Source organism: Rhineura floridana, chromosome 12 (assembly GCF_030035675.1).
Source record: "Rhineura floridana isolate rRhiFlo1 chromosome 12, rRhiFlo1.hap2, whole genome shotgun sequence".
Lineage (NCBI taxonomy): Eukaryota > Metazoa > Chordata > Lepidosauria > Squamata > Rhineuridae > Rhineura > Rhineura floridana.
The window spans coordinates 39,344,273-39,363,618 of record NC_084491.1 but is presented as its reverse complement, the minus strand read 5'-3'; the positions used below and the strand labels follow the sequence as shown (position 1 = coordinate 39,363,618).

At 43.4% G+C, this 19,346-nt stretch overlaps 1 protein-coding gene across 2 annotated transcripts in view; it reads left to right on the top strand.

The window, feature by feature from the left end:
- The window catches only part of POU2F3 (POU class 2 homeobox 3), a 126,891-nt gene that overhangs the window by 76,448 nt on the left and 31,097 nt on the right, over positions 1 to 19,346 (top strand). The window contains exons 1-2 of one of the 2 annotated variants that reach the window (XM_061593081.1): positions 5,661 to 5,908; positions 14,760 to 14,864. In XM_061593081.1, the coding sequence (XP_061449065.1) occupies positions 14,838 to 14,864 (27 nt within the window). In that variant the 5' untranslated portion in view covers positions 5,661 to 5,908; positions 14,760 to 14,837. Of the gene's footprint in view, positions 1 to 5,660; positions 5,909 to 14,759; positions 14,865 to 19,346 lie in introns of those variants that run through there. The other variant, XM_061593080.1, reaches the window with a different exon arrangement.

Genomic DNA, 19,346 nt, shown 5'->3' with positions numbered 1-19,346 from the left:
AGCAGGAAGAGGCAGTACAATCCTGAGGTGGCAAAAAGGCCTGCATCAGTTCAGATTGCTGGGGGGGGGGGTTTGACACATGTTTAATGCTCTTTGTTTAAAAAAAGCTCCCTCGAAGAAAAAACAAAATAATGTTTAACTAGCTCAACAGCTAGCATAGAACCTTTCTCTCTGATATGCTAGTTTTCTGCTTGCAAGGAGCTGCTTAGGCCAAAGCTTTGCACAGATGTTCTCTCAAAATTCTTGATTTGTGGGCAGAAGAATTGGGGGAAGCTTCTTTTCTTTCCTTTTTTGTTTTCTTGATGCTACTGCAGATTGCACCACCAGCAACCAGACTGGCAACGTGTCCACAATTTTGTTTCCTCTACAATGCCCTGGACTTAGCATCATTCTGGGACATAGTGGAAGATAAATGGAGAAGGGGAAGGGCTGCAGCTCAATGGTGGAGCATCTGCTTTACACCCAGAAGGTCCCAGCTTCCATCACCAGCATCTCCAGCTAGGGCTGGAAGAGACCGCGGTCTGAAATCCTGGACAACCACTGCCAGTCAGTGTAGAGAATACTGAGCTAGATGGGTCAATGGTCTGACTCAGTAAAAGGCAGCTTCCTATGTTCCTAGGTGGCTACCACCACATCATCATCATCAACAACAACAACTGATGTAGAGTATTCAGAGAAAGCTCTACAAAGTGGCCTTCTTTTGGGGTGGGGTTGAAAAAAAGAAAAATCTCAGAAATTCTCAGAAATTTCAGCTCAGATGTGGTTTAGGCATTCAGTGATATTCCCCACCTGCATCCTGAAGTGGAACAGTCAACCCCACCATCACTGGATTTTGCTCTTCACTCTGCTGCCTCTCGTGAAGCAGACTTGATGTTCTTCAGCTAAGCAGCAACGCAATGTCCACACAAAAGGGCAACCAAATTCATCAAGGGGTTGCAGAGCTTTCCCTTACAAGGAAAATCTGAATCATTTGGGGCTTTTTTTATTTGTGGTCAGGGGGTAACTGAGAGGGATGTGATTCATATTGATAAAACTAGGAACAGTGTGGCCAGAGAGAAAGAGTCATCGCATCCACACCATGCATTTTAACCACATGTAAAGTGCCTGTTGTTGTTATGTGCCTTCAAATCAATTATAACTTATGGCAACCCTATGAATCAGTGACCTCCAAGAGCATCTGTCATGAACCACCCTGCTCATATCTTGTAAGTTCAGGTCTGTGGCTTCCTTTATGGAATCAATCCATCTCTTGTTTGGCCTTCTTCTTTTTCTACTCCCTGTTGTTTTTCCCTGTATTATTGTCTTTTCTAGTGAATCATGTCTTCTCATGATGTGTCCAAAGTATGATAGCCTCAGTTTCATCATTTTAGCTTCTAGTGACAGTTCTGGTTTGATTTGTTCTAACACCCAATGATTTGTCTTTTTCGCAGTCCATGGTATGCACAAAGCTCTCCTCCAACACTACATTTCAAATGCATTGATTTTTCTCTTAACCGCTTTTTTCACTGTCCAACTTTCACATCCATACATAGAGATCGGAAATACCATGGTCTGAATGATCCTGCCTTTCGTGTTCAGTGATCCATCTTTGCATTTGAGGACCTTTTCTAGTTCTCTCACAGCTGCCCTCCCCAGTCCTAGGCTTCTTCTGATTTCTTGACTATTGTCTCCATTTTGGTTAATGACTATGCTGAGGTATTGATAGTCCTTGACAAGTTCAATGTCCTCATTTGTCAACTTTAAAGTTACACAAATCTTCTGTTGTCATTACTTTAGTCTTTTGGACGTTCAGCTGTAGTCCTGCTTTTGTGCTTTCCTCTTTAACTTTCATCAGCATTCTTTCAACTCATTACTGGTTTCTGCTAAGAGTATGGTATTGTCTGCATATCTTAAATTAGAGTCCTGCCACTGAGCTACTACCCTTCCCAGGAACAGAGGAAACTGCCTTATTCCAAGTCAGACCATCATCCACCTAACCCAGTATTGTCTGCACTGACTGGCAGCCGCTCTCTGGGGTTTCAGATGGGACATTTCTGGTCTCATCTGGAGATGCCAGGGATTGAACCAGGGAGTTTCTGCTTGCCAGACAGATGGTCTACCACTGAGCTATGACCCTTCCCCTCGGCCTTTTCTCCTCCCATCCTCCTTCTCTTCCACCAGGCTCTCACCAGCAACAGCAGCATGCATGTATTATCATTTTAAATATGACTATACCTTTCTGAATTCATGCTCAGGTTTGTGTTCTGTATTCCTTATCTACTAGTAAACACGACTGATTAGTCAGAACATGTCTGGCTACAGATATTGGCTTTGGAAAATATTTGTTTCATGTAATCACATGCGTTATTCATTTTTTAATCTATTTATACAACCATATATATCCAGTTTGTCAAAGACATTGCATATGAAGATAGATCTATTGGCTATTGAGCTATGCTAATTTTTAAAAAATAAAAATAAAATAAAGGTATCATTTTAATGTTTGTTTTATTTATTTATTACATTTCTACCCAGCCTTTCTTTTCATGATTGAAACCCAAGGCGGCTTACATATGGTTCCCAGGCTGTCTCCCTTCCAGGCACTGGCCGCAACTGGTGCTGGCCTTGTGTGCCTTCAGACCATAGCCTGGGACTAAAGTTGTTTGTAATCATAGGTCAGCACCCAAGCCTCCAGCCCTGATAACGATATTCATTCTGAAATGGAGAGATCTAGTTAAAAAGATACGAAAGGAAGCACAGGAAAGGCCTGCAGAATGTAGCGACACGAGGCAGCTCAGTGGATGAACAGCGATCCTCTTGTATTCGCCTCATCTTTTAGTAATGCCAGCCCTCCTGCAGGATTGCAAGGGTGGGGCCTGAAACCTGCAAATATCTTGTTGCTTTGTTCTTTTTCTTTTTCATTTCTTAGAGCATAGCTTTAAGCAAGCGACGTAGCAAAGATAACCAGCAGAAGACATCCTATCAGTTTACCAAATCTAAGATAAATAGTTATCCAGGGCAATAAAGCAAGAAGGGGGGGGAATTAAGAACAATTAACACCTGAGTCGAAAATTACTGAACAGATAACCACCATCAAGTAACTGTAAATGGTTTTTGTAGAAAGGGAAATTGAAAGTAATTAGCCTAATAACCACTCAAATTACTACACCGTTTTTCCGTGGTTAGTGAGCACAACCCAAGACAATCTTGCAAAGTGCTAATCTGGTTTTTCTGTGTGAGTAACAAACTCCTATAAATGCTTCAGACTTAGCTCAAACACACTCATCTTTCATGGGTCAATCTGTCAATTTAAAAATACGTTCTAAAGCTTTGCTAAAGATCAAGCAGATTTTTTTTTTAAAAAACTTTGTAACTCTCCAAGCTTGTCCAGTATTCTCTCTCACTCTCTTCCTCTCTCTCTGTGGCACTGCCTACCAAGATGGCCCCAGGGGAAGTTTGCCATCAAGGTGAGATAGTTCCTTCCCCACAAACGATTGTTCATTCCAAAAAATGCAGCTGGTGTTAAGAAAATACATAATTTTCTTCAGCTTACAGTGCATAAGATGATGCTGGCAAACATGGACTTGGGGGGATGGGGAACATTGCTGGACTACAGTTCCCAACAGCCCTGGACTATTGTCAATGCTGGCTGGGGCTGATGGGACCAACAGCGTCTGGAGGGCCACAGAGCATAACCGTGTACAGCTGAAGTGGGCTATAGAAGATCTAGATTCAGAACCATAACCCTTGGGTCAACAATCAAGTCTCCAAAGAGCTTGAATTTACAGGATTTCTTGCTGTCATCCAGCTGTTAAATGCACAAAAGCTTTGAGGAAACAAGCAGGACCTGAGTGCAATAGCACCGTCCTCCTTGTGGGCCTCCCATTGGCAGCTCTGTTGTCCACTGTACCATCCATGAGACCAGAATGCTGGACTAGATAGGCCTTTGGTCTGCCTAGCGGAACCCTTCTTGTGTTCTTATGACTTCTTCTTCTGTGTAATGCACGACATATGACATCCATATTTTATTGTCCCTTATAGCCCAGTATAGAAACTATTCTCAGCACATTCCCAGAGCATTCCTAGCCCCTTCCTTGAAAGATTTTGTGCATCGGTCTGAATGAGACGCAAGGAATTCCACAGATTTGACTTGTCTTGTTGACCAACTGTAGAGGTTGGGGAGAGCAGCATCTTGTGGATTTCTTAGCACACACAGGTGTTAAAGGCACAGCAGCCTTTTCCAGGACAGGAGCTGGGGGAGACTCTATGCTTATCTAGGCTACGGCTGACAGGGAGTCCAGCAACATATGGTTGTGTTTTTAATATTTAATATGCATTTGTATGTGTATACATATGTTTTAATTTTTTGATATTATTAATGTATGTTTAAATTGCTTGATATGTGGTTTTAATTGTATATCAGATGTTTTACTTGTTGTGAACTGCCCAGAGAGCTTCGGCTATGGGGCGGTATATAAATTGAATTAATAAATAAATAAATAAATAATACTTCCGGAAGATCCTGGCATTTGAGATCGGCACTGTAGCAAATGTACCATCTCCTGCTCCTTTTCAACTTCGGCATTAAGTCAGACAAAGCCGCAGGAAGCTGAACAAGATTCAGGGCTTTGTTTCATTAATCTGCATATAATTTTCTTCTGGATCTGCAAATGCAATTTAAGCTTTGAGGGGGGGGGAGATTGGCTCTGGATCCAGCCTTTTGTGGTTTGGTTGCATTTCTCTTTAATAAAACTGGCAATGAGCAACAAGTATTGGAAGGAGGGCAGGAGAAAACCTCTTAAAAATTAGGTGCAGGCATAAAGAGGCAGCAGACAGTTGATCTTGTTTGCATTTTAATGAGCAATTACATAATCCACACTTCTCAAACCAATTTGCAAACCCAAGCACAGCTTCTTCCAAATTTACACTTCTCCAAATTTTGCAGTTCTCCAACCATTGTGTGCAAAAATGGATACATGATGGGAAAGTATCCATGAAAATGCATATATTGCTGAAAATCACACCTATAAATGCATTCTGTTAGCAGAAATGGCTTGCAGAAGTGTGTATGCCAGTCCAAACGGCACAGAAAAAATTGTGGGTTTTTTTAGGAGAAATTCTTATTAAAATACTGATGGTTTTTCATGAGGACTTTAAAAACACGAGCACCTTGCTGCAGAAATGTGGAGAACTGAAAACTGGACAAATGAGAACCGACAGATTTGTCTATTCCTAGGTGTAGCAGTAGCCCAGTGGCCCAGGTTGGTAGGGGGTTTTTTTGGAGGGGGGAGGTTGTGTTCTCCAGCTCCTCATGAAAATTCCAAGAACTTGACTTTAAAAAAAAAAGCAAGGCAGGGTGATGCTAAGCTTAAAAGAACTAGAAGACTCGGGTCCTGCTTGTGGGCTTCCCCCAGGCACCTGGTTGGCCACTGTGAGAACAGGATGCTGGACTAGATGGGCCACTGGCCTGATCCAGCAGGCTCTTCTTATGTTCTTATGTTCTTTAAGAGCCCAAGCTGGCTGCCAGCTTTTAATGCCAACCTTACCTCATGTTCTCATGATGTTCACAGCTAGTACGCAAGCAACACACCCCTCTCTGTTTGGACGGCTTCCAACCTCTTCTGTTTTGGCAGCAGTAAAAAAAAAAACTATTTCAGTTTTGAAATGGCTTGCCTTCCTTCTGCACTCAGTGCCGATTGGGATTAAACCGTTCACGGGCAACGAAGTCTATCATTCCGGTCGCTGGTATTCTTTTACTTTTGCTTGGAGGCTGATTTGGAGCTGTTCTGCACAGTTGGCTTCAGACAGACACATGAAGCCCTTGGCTTTTGTTTGGATCTTCAAGAGTGGTGGCTACAAAGGAGAGCCAGTTATGCTCATGACTTCGGTCTCGGAGGCAAAGAGGTCAGAAGGGACAAGAGGGTGAAAGGTATAACTTTTTCCCCCTTTCTTAATCTGTTGGGAGATCCCATTATGGAGAGCCTAGTTGTCCTTTGCAACATTTTCCAGATTGATGGTGACCAGGGAGACTGTGTGATGGTCAGGAGATCATAACATTAAGTTTACAATGTAGGACAGGGCATTGGGCAAAAGGGGTTACAATGACACTCTTGTTTTGACTACAGAATGCAGGGTGGAGGACGTTATTCTGTTTTCGGAATTCTGGGCCTGGCAGAGTCTTGTGGAATGACAGAGTACGCAGCTTTCCTTCTGCAGGCTCTCACATCCACTGTAAAAAGATGCACTCACCCCCTCTGTCTCTTAACATCTTTTATCGTTGACGTTAAAACTCCCTGTATAAATTTATATAGCTATTTCGCAAATTTATCTTTTTTTTTTAATAATTTTTATTCAAATTTTTCAAAAGACAAACAAAACAAAGTCAAAAAACATAACAATACAACAAAAAAAATAAAAAAATAGTTGACTTCCGATTTGTCGCAGATCAGCTATAAGTATATAATATACATCAAACCTGTCCCTTAATGTATACATACAGGATCACTTAATGTATACAGGATCACTTTTCTCCATAGGCTGTCTTAGTTAATCGTCAAATCCCAATATCATCATTTTATTTTGATCTTTCAACAAAAAGTCTAAGAGAGGCAGCTATTTCACAAATTTATCGAAGAACATTAACACCTTCTGCCTCCCTCTGCTGGTACAAAGAGGTCTTGCAATTACTGGTTTTGAAGAAGATACCATGCACCTGAGGAGGAACTTGCTTTCTGTTGGGCTAGCTTGGGTAGTTGGGGAGTGCAAGCTTTTGGGTTCCACAGAGCATTTTTTCAAGGAGGTATAGAGGGCTTGCTGGAGCCATGTCTACACTTACATAAGGGCAAGTGATGTGAGTCTGCCAAGGGGGTTGTTTGGACGATCCTGTTTACCTGAAGCGACTCTCTTACCTGAAGCATGAGTGTGCGATTGTTCCTTTCGATAGTGTTCTTCTGAAGCTTGCATAAGTGCTTCCCAGCCAAGGCTGGTCAAATAAGTGTGATCTTTTCATTTTTAGCAAAAATGTTCCAGACCACTGGTATTTTAGCAAGTTGTGATAGAAGTATTGGAGAGTTTGAAAGTATGCATGTGAAACAATGTGATACAGATTCTTTAAAAAGGTTTACACCAGGGGTTGTACCCAACAATGGCTTTGCACTAGTGGAAAGCACTTAACTTTCACAGATGTCAGGGCATCCAATTTTTCTCAATTCCCCCTGCCCACTGCAGTTTCCCCAAAAAATGGTTTCTGAGGGTTGGGGGACTCTCTGGGAAAAGAATGGAATAAGGCATGGGGGGGTGCTGTGAGATGGAGAATCAGCAACATGGGAATAGGAGTGAGGGAGAAATTCAATTCAGTTCACATTGAAAGCTGAATTTACCAAATTTGCACTTTTGGAACAATATGATAACCGAAATGCAGCAATCCCTCAAAATTCACACTTATCCGAATTTTGCAAAGCAGTTCTCCAACGAACAAACCATCTTTACAAAAATGCATATTAGGAGGAGATGTATATAAAAATGAATATACTAGTGAAAATAACATACAAAAATGCATTAAATTAGGAGTCGTTGCTAGCAAAAATGTGTACATTAGCCAGAATTGCAGACAAGCATATGTTTATTAGGAGAAATTTGCAATAAAATGCTGAAAAATTTTCACAAGAATTTTTTTTAAAAAAAAATGCAAATTGCTCCAGAAATGAAGAGAACCGAATTTAAGTTTGGAAAAACAAGAAAGTGCAATTAACTGATTCTTCCATCCCTAAATAGGAATACAGGAACACATTAAGCTGCTTTATACTGAGTTAGCTAAATGGTCCATCTAGCTCAGTATTGTCTACACTGACTGGCAGCAGTGCTCTGGGGTTTCAGACAGGGTTACCTCCCACCCCTACCTGGAGATTCCCAGGGACTGAACCTGGGGCCTTGTGCATGCAAAACAGATGCCGTATTGCTGACCTATGGCCCCTTCCTCGCTGGATGGGCAAAAACTAGATCCTTTGCTTTGCACAAGCATACGTGTCTTCTGCTAATATAAAGCCCAATATTTCCACTGGTTCCTAGGCAGTTAATAAATATTTGAAAACAATACAAGAAGGAAAAACAAAATTACACATTTTTCAGATGAAATATGATATGTGGAGGTAAAATCTCTATCCTCAGCATTCTGCGGCTTTGAACTAACTTTATGGGCTGCAAGGCAATCTTGCTTTTTTATTTATGGGGCAATTAATTAAAGTGCATCCAACATATACAGGAGAACATGTAATTGATTGCCTTTATGATGTACAATATGGAACTGTAGATGTATTTTATGGTTTCTGGATTTACAGTCGCATATGATCATGGACAAATCGACTACTTGCTTAGTAAAACAGATGCATGGGGTAGAAAATACTCCTAGATTAATAACAGCATAAAGAGAAAGTGATGATATACTGGAAACAGAGAAGTTAAAAAGAGAGGACAGCCAGGGAAAAATGCAAATTCATTTCACCACCAAAATGTTTTGTTTGCATAAGATGGGACCATTTTACTTGCTCTGAATGGTAAGAATTATCTGTTTTCTTAATTTAACCCAGGATAACTCAATGCTTCATTCAACCAATTTCCTTCCATCTTTTCTCCCTCCCTCATTCATTCTTTCCTTTTTATTTACTTTGGCCAAAGGTACATCCCTATGAAGCTTCTGTGCAGATCCGTAAGGAGATTGTAGCGTGAATTGAATATATTGAATATATTATCTGACACCACAGGAGAACGTTTATATCAACTTGGATTTTCAAACCAAAACTAAAATACTCTCAAGTTTGGCTCCAGATCAGAACTTTGATCCACCTAGACAAATAACAGGTTATGTTCAACTAAGTCCTACTCAGAGTAAACCCATTAAAAGTAATGAACCTAAATTAGTTGTGACTATTAACTTCAGTGGGTCTACTCTGAGTAGGACTAATACTGAATACCACCCAAGGTATCTGATGAGCCCAAAATATCCCTCAAGCGGTTGAATGGCTCTATCACACCTTGTGGACACATAAAAATTCTAATTTGATTGCAACCAACAATGTTTGTGATGTAACTAATGTAAAAATATTAATTTGCCAAGCAACCGAAAAGCCTCGTGATTTATTTCATTCAGATTTGTCAGGAGCATATGCAAAATAAAATAAAATGATTTCACAGTTTTGCTGGCTTTTAAAAAAGGAATTAGACAAAGTGAAGGAGCATAGTTTTATCAATAGCTCTTGGTTAAATAGAACCTCCATGTTCAGAGATAGTCTACCACTGAAGACCAGCTGCCCATGCATTTTTTGGCTGCTGGAAACAAATACTGGGCTAAACGATGGAGCTTTGCTTTGATCCATCATTTTCTCCTATGCACTAATATCATGTTGCTCATTTCTTGGACATTTAATAGAAGGAAATCTCTGGAAACTACGTTTTTGGAAATGAAGGTTTCCTTCTGTAAAATGTCCAAGAAATGCACAACATGATTTGCCTCGGACTGCAGAAATTTAGAAAATAGTAAGGAAACAAATGATGTTGAATGAGACAATGGGCCTTTGGCTTGATCTATTAGGGGCTAATCTTGTTTTCTCCCCTTGTTCTGTTTACCGACAATATATTATTCCTTCCTTGGATGTTTTATAGAGAAAGAATTAGTAGTTTCAAAGGTGTGTCTCAGATTTCAAAAATTCAGAGTATGGAATTTGCATATCCAATTAAGAGCCCTCCCAGAAAAATTGGGCCCAGCAATCCAAGCTTTTTAGCGGTGGAGGTGGTGGAAGTGAGAGGGCCAGGGCACATTTTTTTGAACTTTCCCAAACTGTGACATTGGCAAATGGACAAAAGCAGGTGGGAGGGAGGCCTAATCTTCAGCTTGTGAAAGTACATGGATTTTCTGGCTTTTGGCAAACTGCGGTTTTAAGCTTCGCTCTGTTCTCTTGCCAGGTGAGTAAACGATCATTAGTCACTATTATAATCAAAAACCAAGAGGAACCAGGTAGGATGCCTGGGTTCTGGTGTTAGTTGTGCAAATCCTCTGAGAAATACCTTTTGGGGATTTGTTTTGTTTTCATCCTGTCTGCGGCAGTCCAAAACCCAACAACTCCCACTTAACCCTCCAAATTCAGTGGGATCTCTCATTTTTTTCACATCTTTGTCTTTTTCATTTTCTGCCTGTCTGTTCTTCCACCATAGGAAGATGCCTTAGATAATGAGTCAGACCACTGGTCCATCTAGTTTAGTACTGTCTACACAAGTGGTTCCTAAACTTTTCTTTCCACAGACCACTCGAAAATTGCTGAGGGTCTTGGCAGATCACTTAATCATTTTTATGCTTGTAGCAATTGTAATGTGTTGCACTAGATGCTGTATGATTTTTCATAGAATCATAGATAGTAGGGCTGGAAGGGACCTCTAAGGTGAGTCTGTGGATGTGCTGAATCACTGCCTGACCGTGATAATGGACTGAATGAGAGCTAATAAACTGAGACTCAATCCAGACAAGACTGAGACACTGTTGGTGAATGCCTTCCCTGCCCAGATGGTGGATGTTTACCCTGTTCTAGATGGGGTTACACGCCCCTTGAAGGAAAAGGTTCGTAGTCTTGGGGTTCTTTTCGATCCTTCCTTGTCTCTTGAGGCGCAAGTGGCCTCGGTGGCAAGGAATGCGTTCTACCACCTTCGGTTGGTAGCCCAGCTACGCCCCTATCTGGACAGGGATGACCTCGCCTCAGTTGTTCATGCTCTGGTAACTTCTAGGTTGGATTACTGTAATGCGCTCTACGTAGGGCTGCCCTTGAAGACAGTTCGGAAGCTTCAGCTAGTGCAAAACGCAGCAGCCAGACTGCTGACGAGGACCAGCCGGTCAGCGCATATAACAGCTGTTCTGGCCCGTTTGCACTGGCTACCCATTTGTTTCCGAGCCAGATTCAAGGTGCTGGTTTTGACCTATAAAGCCTTACACGGCGTGGGACCGCAGTATCTTGTGGAACGCCTCTCCCGCTATGAACCGACCCGGTCACTTCGCTCAGCATCTAAGGCCCTCCTCCGGGTACCAACCCATCAGGAAGCCCGGAGGACAGTTACTCGATCTAGGGCCTTTTCTGTAGTGGCCCCCAAACTGTGGAACAGCCTCCCTGAAGAAGTACGCCTGGCGCCGACGCTTCTATCTTTTCGGCGCCAGGTTAAGACCTGGCTATGCTCCCAGGCATTTTAAGCGTTTAATGTTATAACTTTAAATCTTTTTTGTTTGCTGTTTATGTTTACTGTTGGTAGGTTGATTTTATTATGATATTCTGTATTTTAAGCTTCTTGTACACCGCCCAGAAAGCCACTCGCTATGGGCGGTTTAAAAATGAAACAAATAAAATAAAATAAATAAAAAATATAAGGCCATCTAGTCCAACCCCCTGCTCAATGCAGGAATCCAAATTAAAGCATACCGAACTGTTGGCTGCCCAGCTGCCTCTTGAAGGCCTCCAGTGTTGGAGATTCCACCACCTCCCTAGGGAATTGGTTCCATTGTCGTACCAATCTATCAGTTAGGACGTTTTTCCTGATGTTCAGCTGAAATCTGGCTTCCTGTAGTTTGAGCCCATTATTCCATGTCTTGCACTCTGGGACGATCGAGAAGAGATCCTGGCCCTCCTCTGTGGGACAACCTTTCAAGTGAAAGTACTTCAAAGTATCATATTTTAATTGCATTTAATTGCTTCTTTTGTTTCTTATCTTGTACTTGATAGTATTACAATCTGAATTTTATTTATTTATTTATTTATTTATTCAGCTTCTATCCTGCCCGACTAGCTACAGCTCTCTGGGCGGCGAATACGAATATCATAAATTCCATACAATTCCACCTGAATGAAGCTCACAGACCACAGTTTGGGAACCCCCAGTCTACACTGGCTGGCAGCAGCTCTCCAGGGTTTTCAGGAGACATTTCTAGCCCCAAATGAGGATGGCAGGAATTGAACCTGGGATCTTCTGCGTGCAAAGCAGATGCTCTGTCACTGAGCTACAACCTTGTCAGCCACATACCTCACTCAGCATGACTGCAGGGCACTTCTCAAGAGGGTCTCCCAACCAAGTCCAGTCTGGTGTAGCTTTGGGATTAGAACTCTTGGGTACTTTGGAAGCATATTCCAAGGGCCAATTTAAATGTTCCTCCTTGCCTCTCTGGAGAGGTAACCAAACTGCATGTCTGGTGGCAGAACTCTCTGTGGCAGGCCCAGCATTTGAAAAGCTCCTTACAGTGTGTGCCAGCCTGTTTACGTGCAGGGTCCCTGTGCCAGTTGGCACAAGGGGACAGGCTTGTAGCTTTGTCGGACCCTTAGCAGCGAGGGGCCCCCTAAGGCTACCAACAGGTGGGGGAAATCAGTGTAGGACAGCAGCCCAGACTCAAATACTGCAGTAGTTTTCATGTTTTTATTTATTTGTTTATTTATTACATTTCTAGCCCACCTTACTTTTCATGCTAGAAATCCAGGGTGGCTTACATATGGTTCCCAGGCAGTCTACCATCCAGGCACTGACCACAACTTACCCTGCTTAGCTTCAGCAGGGTGCTGGCCTCATGTGCCTTCAGACCATAGCCTTGTCTGTATGCTAGCAGTTATTAAGGATGCCATCCCATGCACTCTGGCTTGGGAGCAACAAAGGGTCTTCAGGGGCACCTCAAAGAGAAACATTTATCGTGGCATAAGCCAGTGTGGTGTAGTGGTTAAGGTGTTGGACTACGGCCTGGGAGACCAGGGTTCGAATCCCCACACAGCCCTGAAGCTCACTGGGTGACCTTGGGCCAGTCGCTGCCTCTCAGCCTCAGAGGAAGGCAATGGTAAACCCCCTCTGAATACTGCTTACCATGACAACCCTATTCGTAGGGTCACCATAAATTGGGATCGACTTGAAGGCAGTCCATTTCATTTTCAAGGTTTAGTTATCATAACATGCTTGGGAGAAAGTCCCACTGGGCTCAGCGGAATTTACCAAACAAGCCTTACACACACTGTTAATTGGTGCCTACTAGCGCTCAACCCTATTTATCAATTTATATATATATATCCTGCCCTTCCTCCCAAAAGGAGCCCATGATATATGACTGTCTGAAACAGCTTCTACCAGTCAGACTACAAGTATGTGTCTACTCCAGGATTGCAGAAGAGCCATTGCTCAGTGGTGGAGCAATTGCTTTGCATGCAGAAGGTCCCAGGTTCAGTCCTCCGGCATCTCCAGTTAGGAATGGGAGACACCCTGAAATCCTGGAGAGCTGCTGCCAGTCAGTGTAGACAATACTGAGCTAGATGTGCCCATGGTCTGACTCAGGATAAGGCAACTTCTTACATCCTATTATCCACTCCAGGGAAGGGAAAGATGTGGTCCTCCAGAGGTTGTTGGACTACTCATCATCCTGACTATGGCCCATGCTGGCAGCAGCTAATGGAGGCTGGAGTCCTGGAGGGCCACACTCTCTCTCTATCCCTCATCTACTCTGCCAGGTCTTGGCCAGGGTTTCAGGCAGGGTGTGGCCTTTTCCAGCATTTGTCGTTTGGTCATTGACATTGGAGAAGCGTTGCAGGGGACTGAACCTGGGACCTCACTTTCTATATGCAAAGCATGTGTCCTCTCACTGAGCTACAGTCCCATCGGGTAGCCAGTCAGCAGAAAGGTGTGCTTATTGCCGAGCAACTGGATAGAATACTGCAGGACTAGCCGACATGGTGCCCTCCAGATGTGGCTGGACTACAGCTCCCAATGGCCCTGACCATTGGCCCTGCTGGTTGGGGCTGATGGGAGTTGTGGTCCAACAACATCTGGGGGGGTCCCATGTGGGCTACCCCTGGAATGCTGTCTGCATTCATTTCCTCTTAGCTTCACAAATAATAACTAGATGGTGACATTTAAAAATATACATATATAAAATAAAAGTTTAAAATTCCAGAAAGGGGGCCAAAATCTGACTTGGGGAGGGGGAAATCGAATTTGTGAGTTGTGTTCTCTGCTTCATCTGTTAAGAATCTGTCAATAGGGTGTCCAAACACGTCCTTAAAAAACAGTCTTTACAATGTGATGCCATGCCACTGTGGTTATTGGAGTAGTTGTTGCACAATTAATGCCTCCTGATCAGTCTCCCAGAAATGTTTCCATCTTTTTTCTGTACAGAAATAGGGGCTGGGAGCAGGGCTGGAGCCAGAGGGTGGCCAGGTTGGGCCCTGGCCAAGGGCCCTTGCAGCCCTGAGGGGCCCCTGAACGGGTCCTCCTTAGCATAGGAGGGTGGTGCTCCCATTCTGGGATCCGCAACAGTCACATCCAGCAACCTGACCCTGTTGCAGATCGCGGAGAGGGAGCTCCAAGGCACCCCCCAATACAGACAACACAGGTTTCAATAAACCTACATGCATACCCCAACCTACCCCTCCTGTCAGTATGAATGTTGTGTGCACTGTGTTTTCACGTCATTCACACAACACAAGAGGTAGATGGGGTGTGTGGGCAAGCTTATTAGCCCCACAACACCTACATCACAAGGGCTTGGGCTATGGTGCCCTGGGTCCTGGCAAGGGCCCAGTCATACTTGGCGCCGGCCCTGGCTGAGAGTTCCAGGAACCTGAAGCAGAGCTACAATTCTACAGCCAGTTGCCTGAAGCCACAGAGAGGCTGCACGCTCCCTGAATTCTGCATCCTAAATCTGTCACCCCAGTCTCTTCCTACCAATTTGTTATTCTCAAGGAGGATTTTACAGTGATGTGGTCTTTTGCTCTCTCTTACAGATTAAAACGGAAGACCTCAGCGACTCTTTGCAAACTACCACCCCTTCCAGATCGAGCCATCTGGTACAAGGGCCCTCGATGATGCCTGGAGGGCAAATTGCTGGGGTAAGAGAGTTTCAGTGTTTCCATACAGATAAGCCTCAACTGAAAGCAACCGTAGTCCAAAACAAAAACCAGAGCTTGGAAAAGTTACTTTTTTGAACTACAACTCCCATCAGCCCCAGCCAGCATAGCCACTGGATTGGGCTGATGGGAGTTGCAGTTCGAAAAAGTAACTTTTCCAAGCTCTGACAAAAACTTCCTTATGGGGTGTGGCTTGAATAGGATTGCCATATTCCAGTCTCACAAAGCCAGGCAGGCTAATTTGCATATTAGGCAAATTATTTGCCAATTATGCAAATGAAGCATATTAATAGTTGTATGATCCAGGTGTTTTGTTTTCTTACCTAGTATTTACCAACAAAAACTGAAGGAATATGTGAGAAATCCTTTTTTAAAAAATGTACATGTTCAGCCTTAAATGCCTAGGCTCTAGTTTCCAACACTATGGAATATTTATTTATGGTTTAAGAAGATTTATATCCCACCCTTCCACTGTTAAAAACAGAGCGCCAGGCAGCTTACAAATGTAATAAAAACAATAAAAGTGTAACTTTTCAAGAAAAGTTTGGGAACCCTTGGTGTTCCTATGCTGCTCTCACCCCTCATTTAGGTGCCTGGGATGCACGCATGTAAACATACCTCTTTACAGTTATAGAAAGTGATTCTTAATAATGTGTTATCTACTCTAGGTCTCCAGACACAAGGTTGCATAGGTGTTTATGAGCATGACTGTAAAATATTTTCTGAAGTTCAAGTTCTATATGACATCATTTAGTAAATGTGCTTAGGATCTCACCAATGGCATTTCCAAATATGTACTTTCACACAGACGTTGGTTTTCTATAACGCAGTGTTTGTCCAAACCTTCACACTTGGGGGGGCACTACTTGCACACCCCTTCCATAAGCACATCAAGGCTGGATACACACCTTAACCAAGACAACAGGGCACTCAAAACAAAAACAAAAGTGTGTTTTTATTTTCTGAGGAGGAAGCTCTTCCTTGGGAAAGTCTTTTATTATTATTATTATTATTATTATTAGCATTAGCATTAGCATTAGCATTTGCATTAGCATTTGCATTTGCATTTGTATTTGCATTAGCATTAGCATTAGCATTAAAATCCCACCTTTTCTCCAAGGAGCTGAAGGTGGAGTACACACTTCCTGCCCTTCTCATTTAATCGCCACATCAACCCTGTGACAGATTAGAGAGAAGGGCAGCGACTGGCCCAGGATCACCCAGCAAGCTTCATGGCTGAGTAGGGATTCAAACCCTAGTCTCCCAGGTCTTTGTCCAACACTCTAACCACTATGCCACACTGGCTCTCAACTTTGAAAACTCACACACACACACATACGATTTCAAAGAAAGCAGGACCTGCAGACAACAGGTGATCCTTTTACAGGTCTGAGCTGGCCAATTCCCCCCCCCCTGCGCTTCCAAAGGCTGCCTTCACCCAAGACACAAAGAGAGACTTTATTACCACCACCAGCCTCCTGGGAAGAGCGCGGAGCTCGAATCAGGTGGAGTGGAGGAAAGAGGAGAAGAAGGGAAACTATAACTCCAACTTGCTGGGCAGGCCAGAGAAGGAGGAGGAAAGTGGGTGGAAGCTGCAGACACTTTAAAGCAAAGGTTGCTGCTACTGCTGCTGCTTTGCTCTGGAGGTGACTCCCCCATTCCCAGTTGCTTGGTTGGGCTGCGGTCAGCCAAGGCATGGAGCTCAGTGCGCACATGCACACACACACAGGGAAGGATGTTTACTCCTCCGGAGTACAGTATCACTAAAGCTAAGGGAGAAGGGGATGGGTTTTTTTTATCAGTTTCATTGTTTCTTGTCAATTGCACACCTCTGGGTGTAACTGACACAAAACTTGATTAGAGGCAAACAGAACTCCGATGAGCTTTTCCCATTATCTGTGAATTGGGTTGATATAGATTTAAAGGCACAGTAGCTCCCTCTCTGTGGCTTGGCACCTGCCCAGAAAATCCAGGCCACCTAATGGGTTAAGCGGGAGCCAAGTAGCAGGGCTATAATCCAGGTAAAACCCGGCTAACCTGGTAATATGGCAACCATAGGCTTAAGCGCCCTTTACACAGCAACCTTGCTGAAGCTAAGCAGGCCCAGGTCAGGTCAGTGTTTGGATGGGTAACCATCTGTGAACTCTGCCCTGAGTTCCATTATGGAAGTATAGGCTGAAAATGTAATTAACAAGTATAACTAATACTGGCCACAGGATACTATCGTGAGGAAAGGCTTCAACATTTAGGGCTTTTATACAATTTGCATATGTCAACTTAAAGGTATAAATATAAATTTTGACAGACTTGCAGAGGAAAAACTGCTCTGTAAGTAAAGTAAAAAAAAAAGTTAAAGGAGGGCAGGAGATCTAGACTTAGTGCAAAAGTCCCTGGCTCCTTAATCACCCACCTGGCCTTTGTGGAGGAGTGGGTGGCTTGCCTGTGGAACCCCCTCCACAGGTCTATATGCCAGGGGCCTACTTTGTTAGCATTTCAGCATCTGATGGGAAAGATTCTTTCTATCTTTATTGGGTGTTTATTGATGTGTATATTTGGTTTGATTTGTACTTTTGAGTATTTTGACCTATTACATATTGGATTATGATGATTTGTTATTATTTTAGTTATTTGCTGTATGGTTTTATGGCAGCGTTGGTTTTTTTAAAAAAAGATTACATGCAAACCAATTTATAAATCGAAAGATGGGATTAAAAACGACAACATGTTCTTTAAACCTCACAACCAGATGCCTGTCAGAAGCAAAGGTTGTGGGGGACTACCCTCCTCTCTTGGCCCATGTTATCCCCACGTGCATCAAATCCTTCAGCTGAGGAGCCGAATAAAGTATGGCAGTTTCACACATGCATCACAATGAGTGCTGCATCATGGGATGGTTTGCACATACTTGCTTATCTTTCATCCTGCCCTTCATCAGTTTGATTGATCCCAGGGCAGGTTACATCTTAACACATGAGTAAATATGCTCAGTAATTAAAGCAACTGATTAAAAAAAAAACCAAATAATAATCCACGTATGCAGCAGCAGACAATCACCAATGTGCAGTTAAAACATTCAGTCAACTCCCCCCACCCCCAAAAAGCCTGAGCAAAGAGGTGTGTTGTTAGCCAACATGGTGTAGTGGTTAGAGTGCTGGACTAGGACCTGGGAGACCAAGGTTCAAACGCCCACTCGGCCATGAAACTCACACTTTGGGCCAGTCACTTTCTCTCAGCTGAGCAACATAGGAGGCTGCCTTATAGGAGTCACATCATTGTTCCATCCATCTCAGTATTGTGTACACTGACTGGCAGTGGCTCTCTGGGATTTCAGACCAGGGTCTCTCCCAGCCCTGCATGGAGATGCCGGGGATTGAACTGGGGCCTTCTGCGTATAAATGTTCTAATGCTGAGCTATGGCCCTTCCCCTAGCCTCCTTCTCTGGAGTGTTGTGAAGAAGATAAGGGAACCAAATGCAACACCTTGAGCTCCTTGAAGGAAAGATGGGATAGAAATGCAACAATGGATAAACAGAGAACTCTGAAAAACCAGTAGTGTTAGAGCTGGCAGCGGGGGGGGGGGAGTCCCAGAGCTGAGGGGCCCTCATGGAAAAGGCCTTGTCTTATGTCATATCACAGGCTTCCCTCAGCAGTGGGACAATGAGAGCAGCCCCTCCTACAGATCACAGACTGGCTAATACACAGACAGAGCGGCACTCCCTCAGATAATTAGGTCCCAAGTCTCATATTTATTTATTTACTTATTATTAGATTGATATCCCGCCCTTCCTCCCAGTAGGAGCCCAGGGCCGCACATATGAATGAGACTTCGCAGACCGACCACTGCAAATGGGACTTGCACAAACATTTTGCATGGAGAGGGTTCATCCTTTCAGAAGGAAGTCATCTAGAGCCATGATCAGCAGCCCACTCAACAGTAGCTCAGAGCAGGGCTTTCAGTGTGGCTGCCTCTTGTTTTGTGGAATAGCATCCCTTTTGAGATACAACGGGCGGCCACTATCTGTACTTTCCAAAACAGTTAAAGACATTTTTATTCTAACAGCCTTTCCTGGCTGGATGAAAAGGTCTCTGCCTTGAGTGCTCATTTTATATTGTCTTTACATATATCTTCTTTTAATTTTTTTTGGTGCTGTAACTGTTTTTTAACTGTTTTTATCCTGTTTTCTACGTCACCTTGGGACGTATGTGGAAGATGAACTAATAATGGTGGTAGTAGTAGTAATGTGATGCATCTTTGACTGCTATTTGAATACTCCCTCCCATTAGGAGAAAATTCCCTGCTCCTACAAAATGTCAAGGAAAAGGTTCGAGTCGGAGGCCTTGGAATATCATTTGCTGGTTGCGCTCAGGCGCTGCTGGCTTGCCACAAAGAACTGGCTGAGGACAGGCGGTGGTGGGTGCCCCATTAGGGCAAATGGGAGCTGGGGTAGGGAGTTATTCTAGAAGG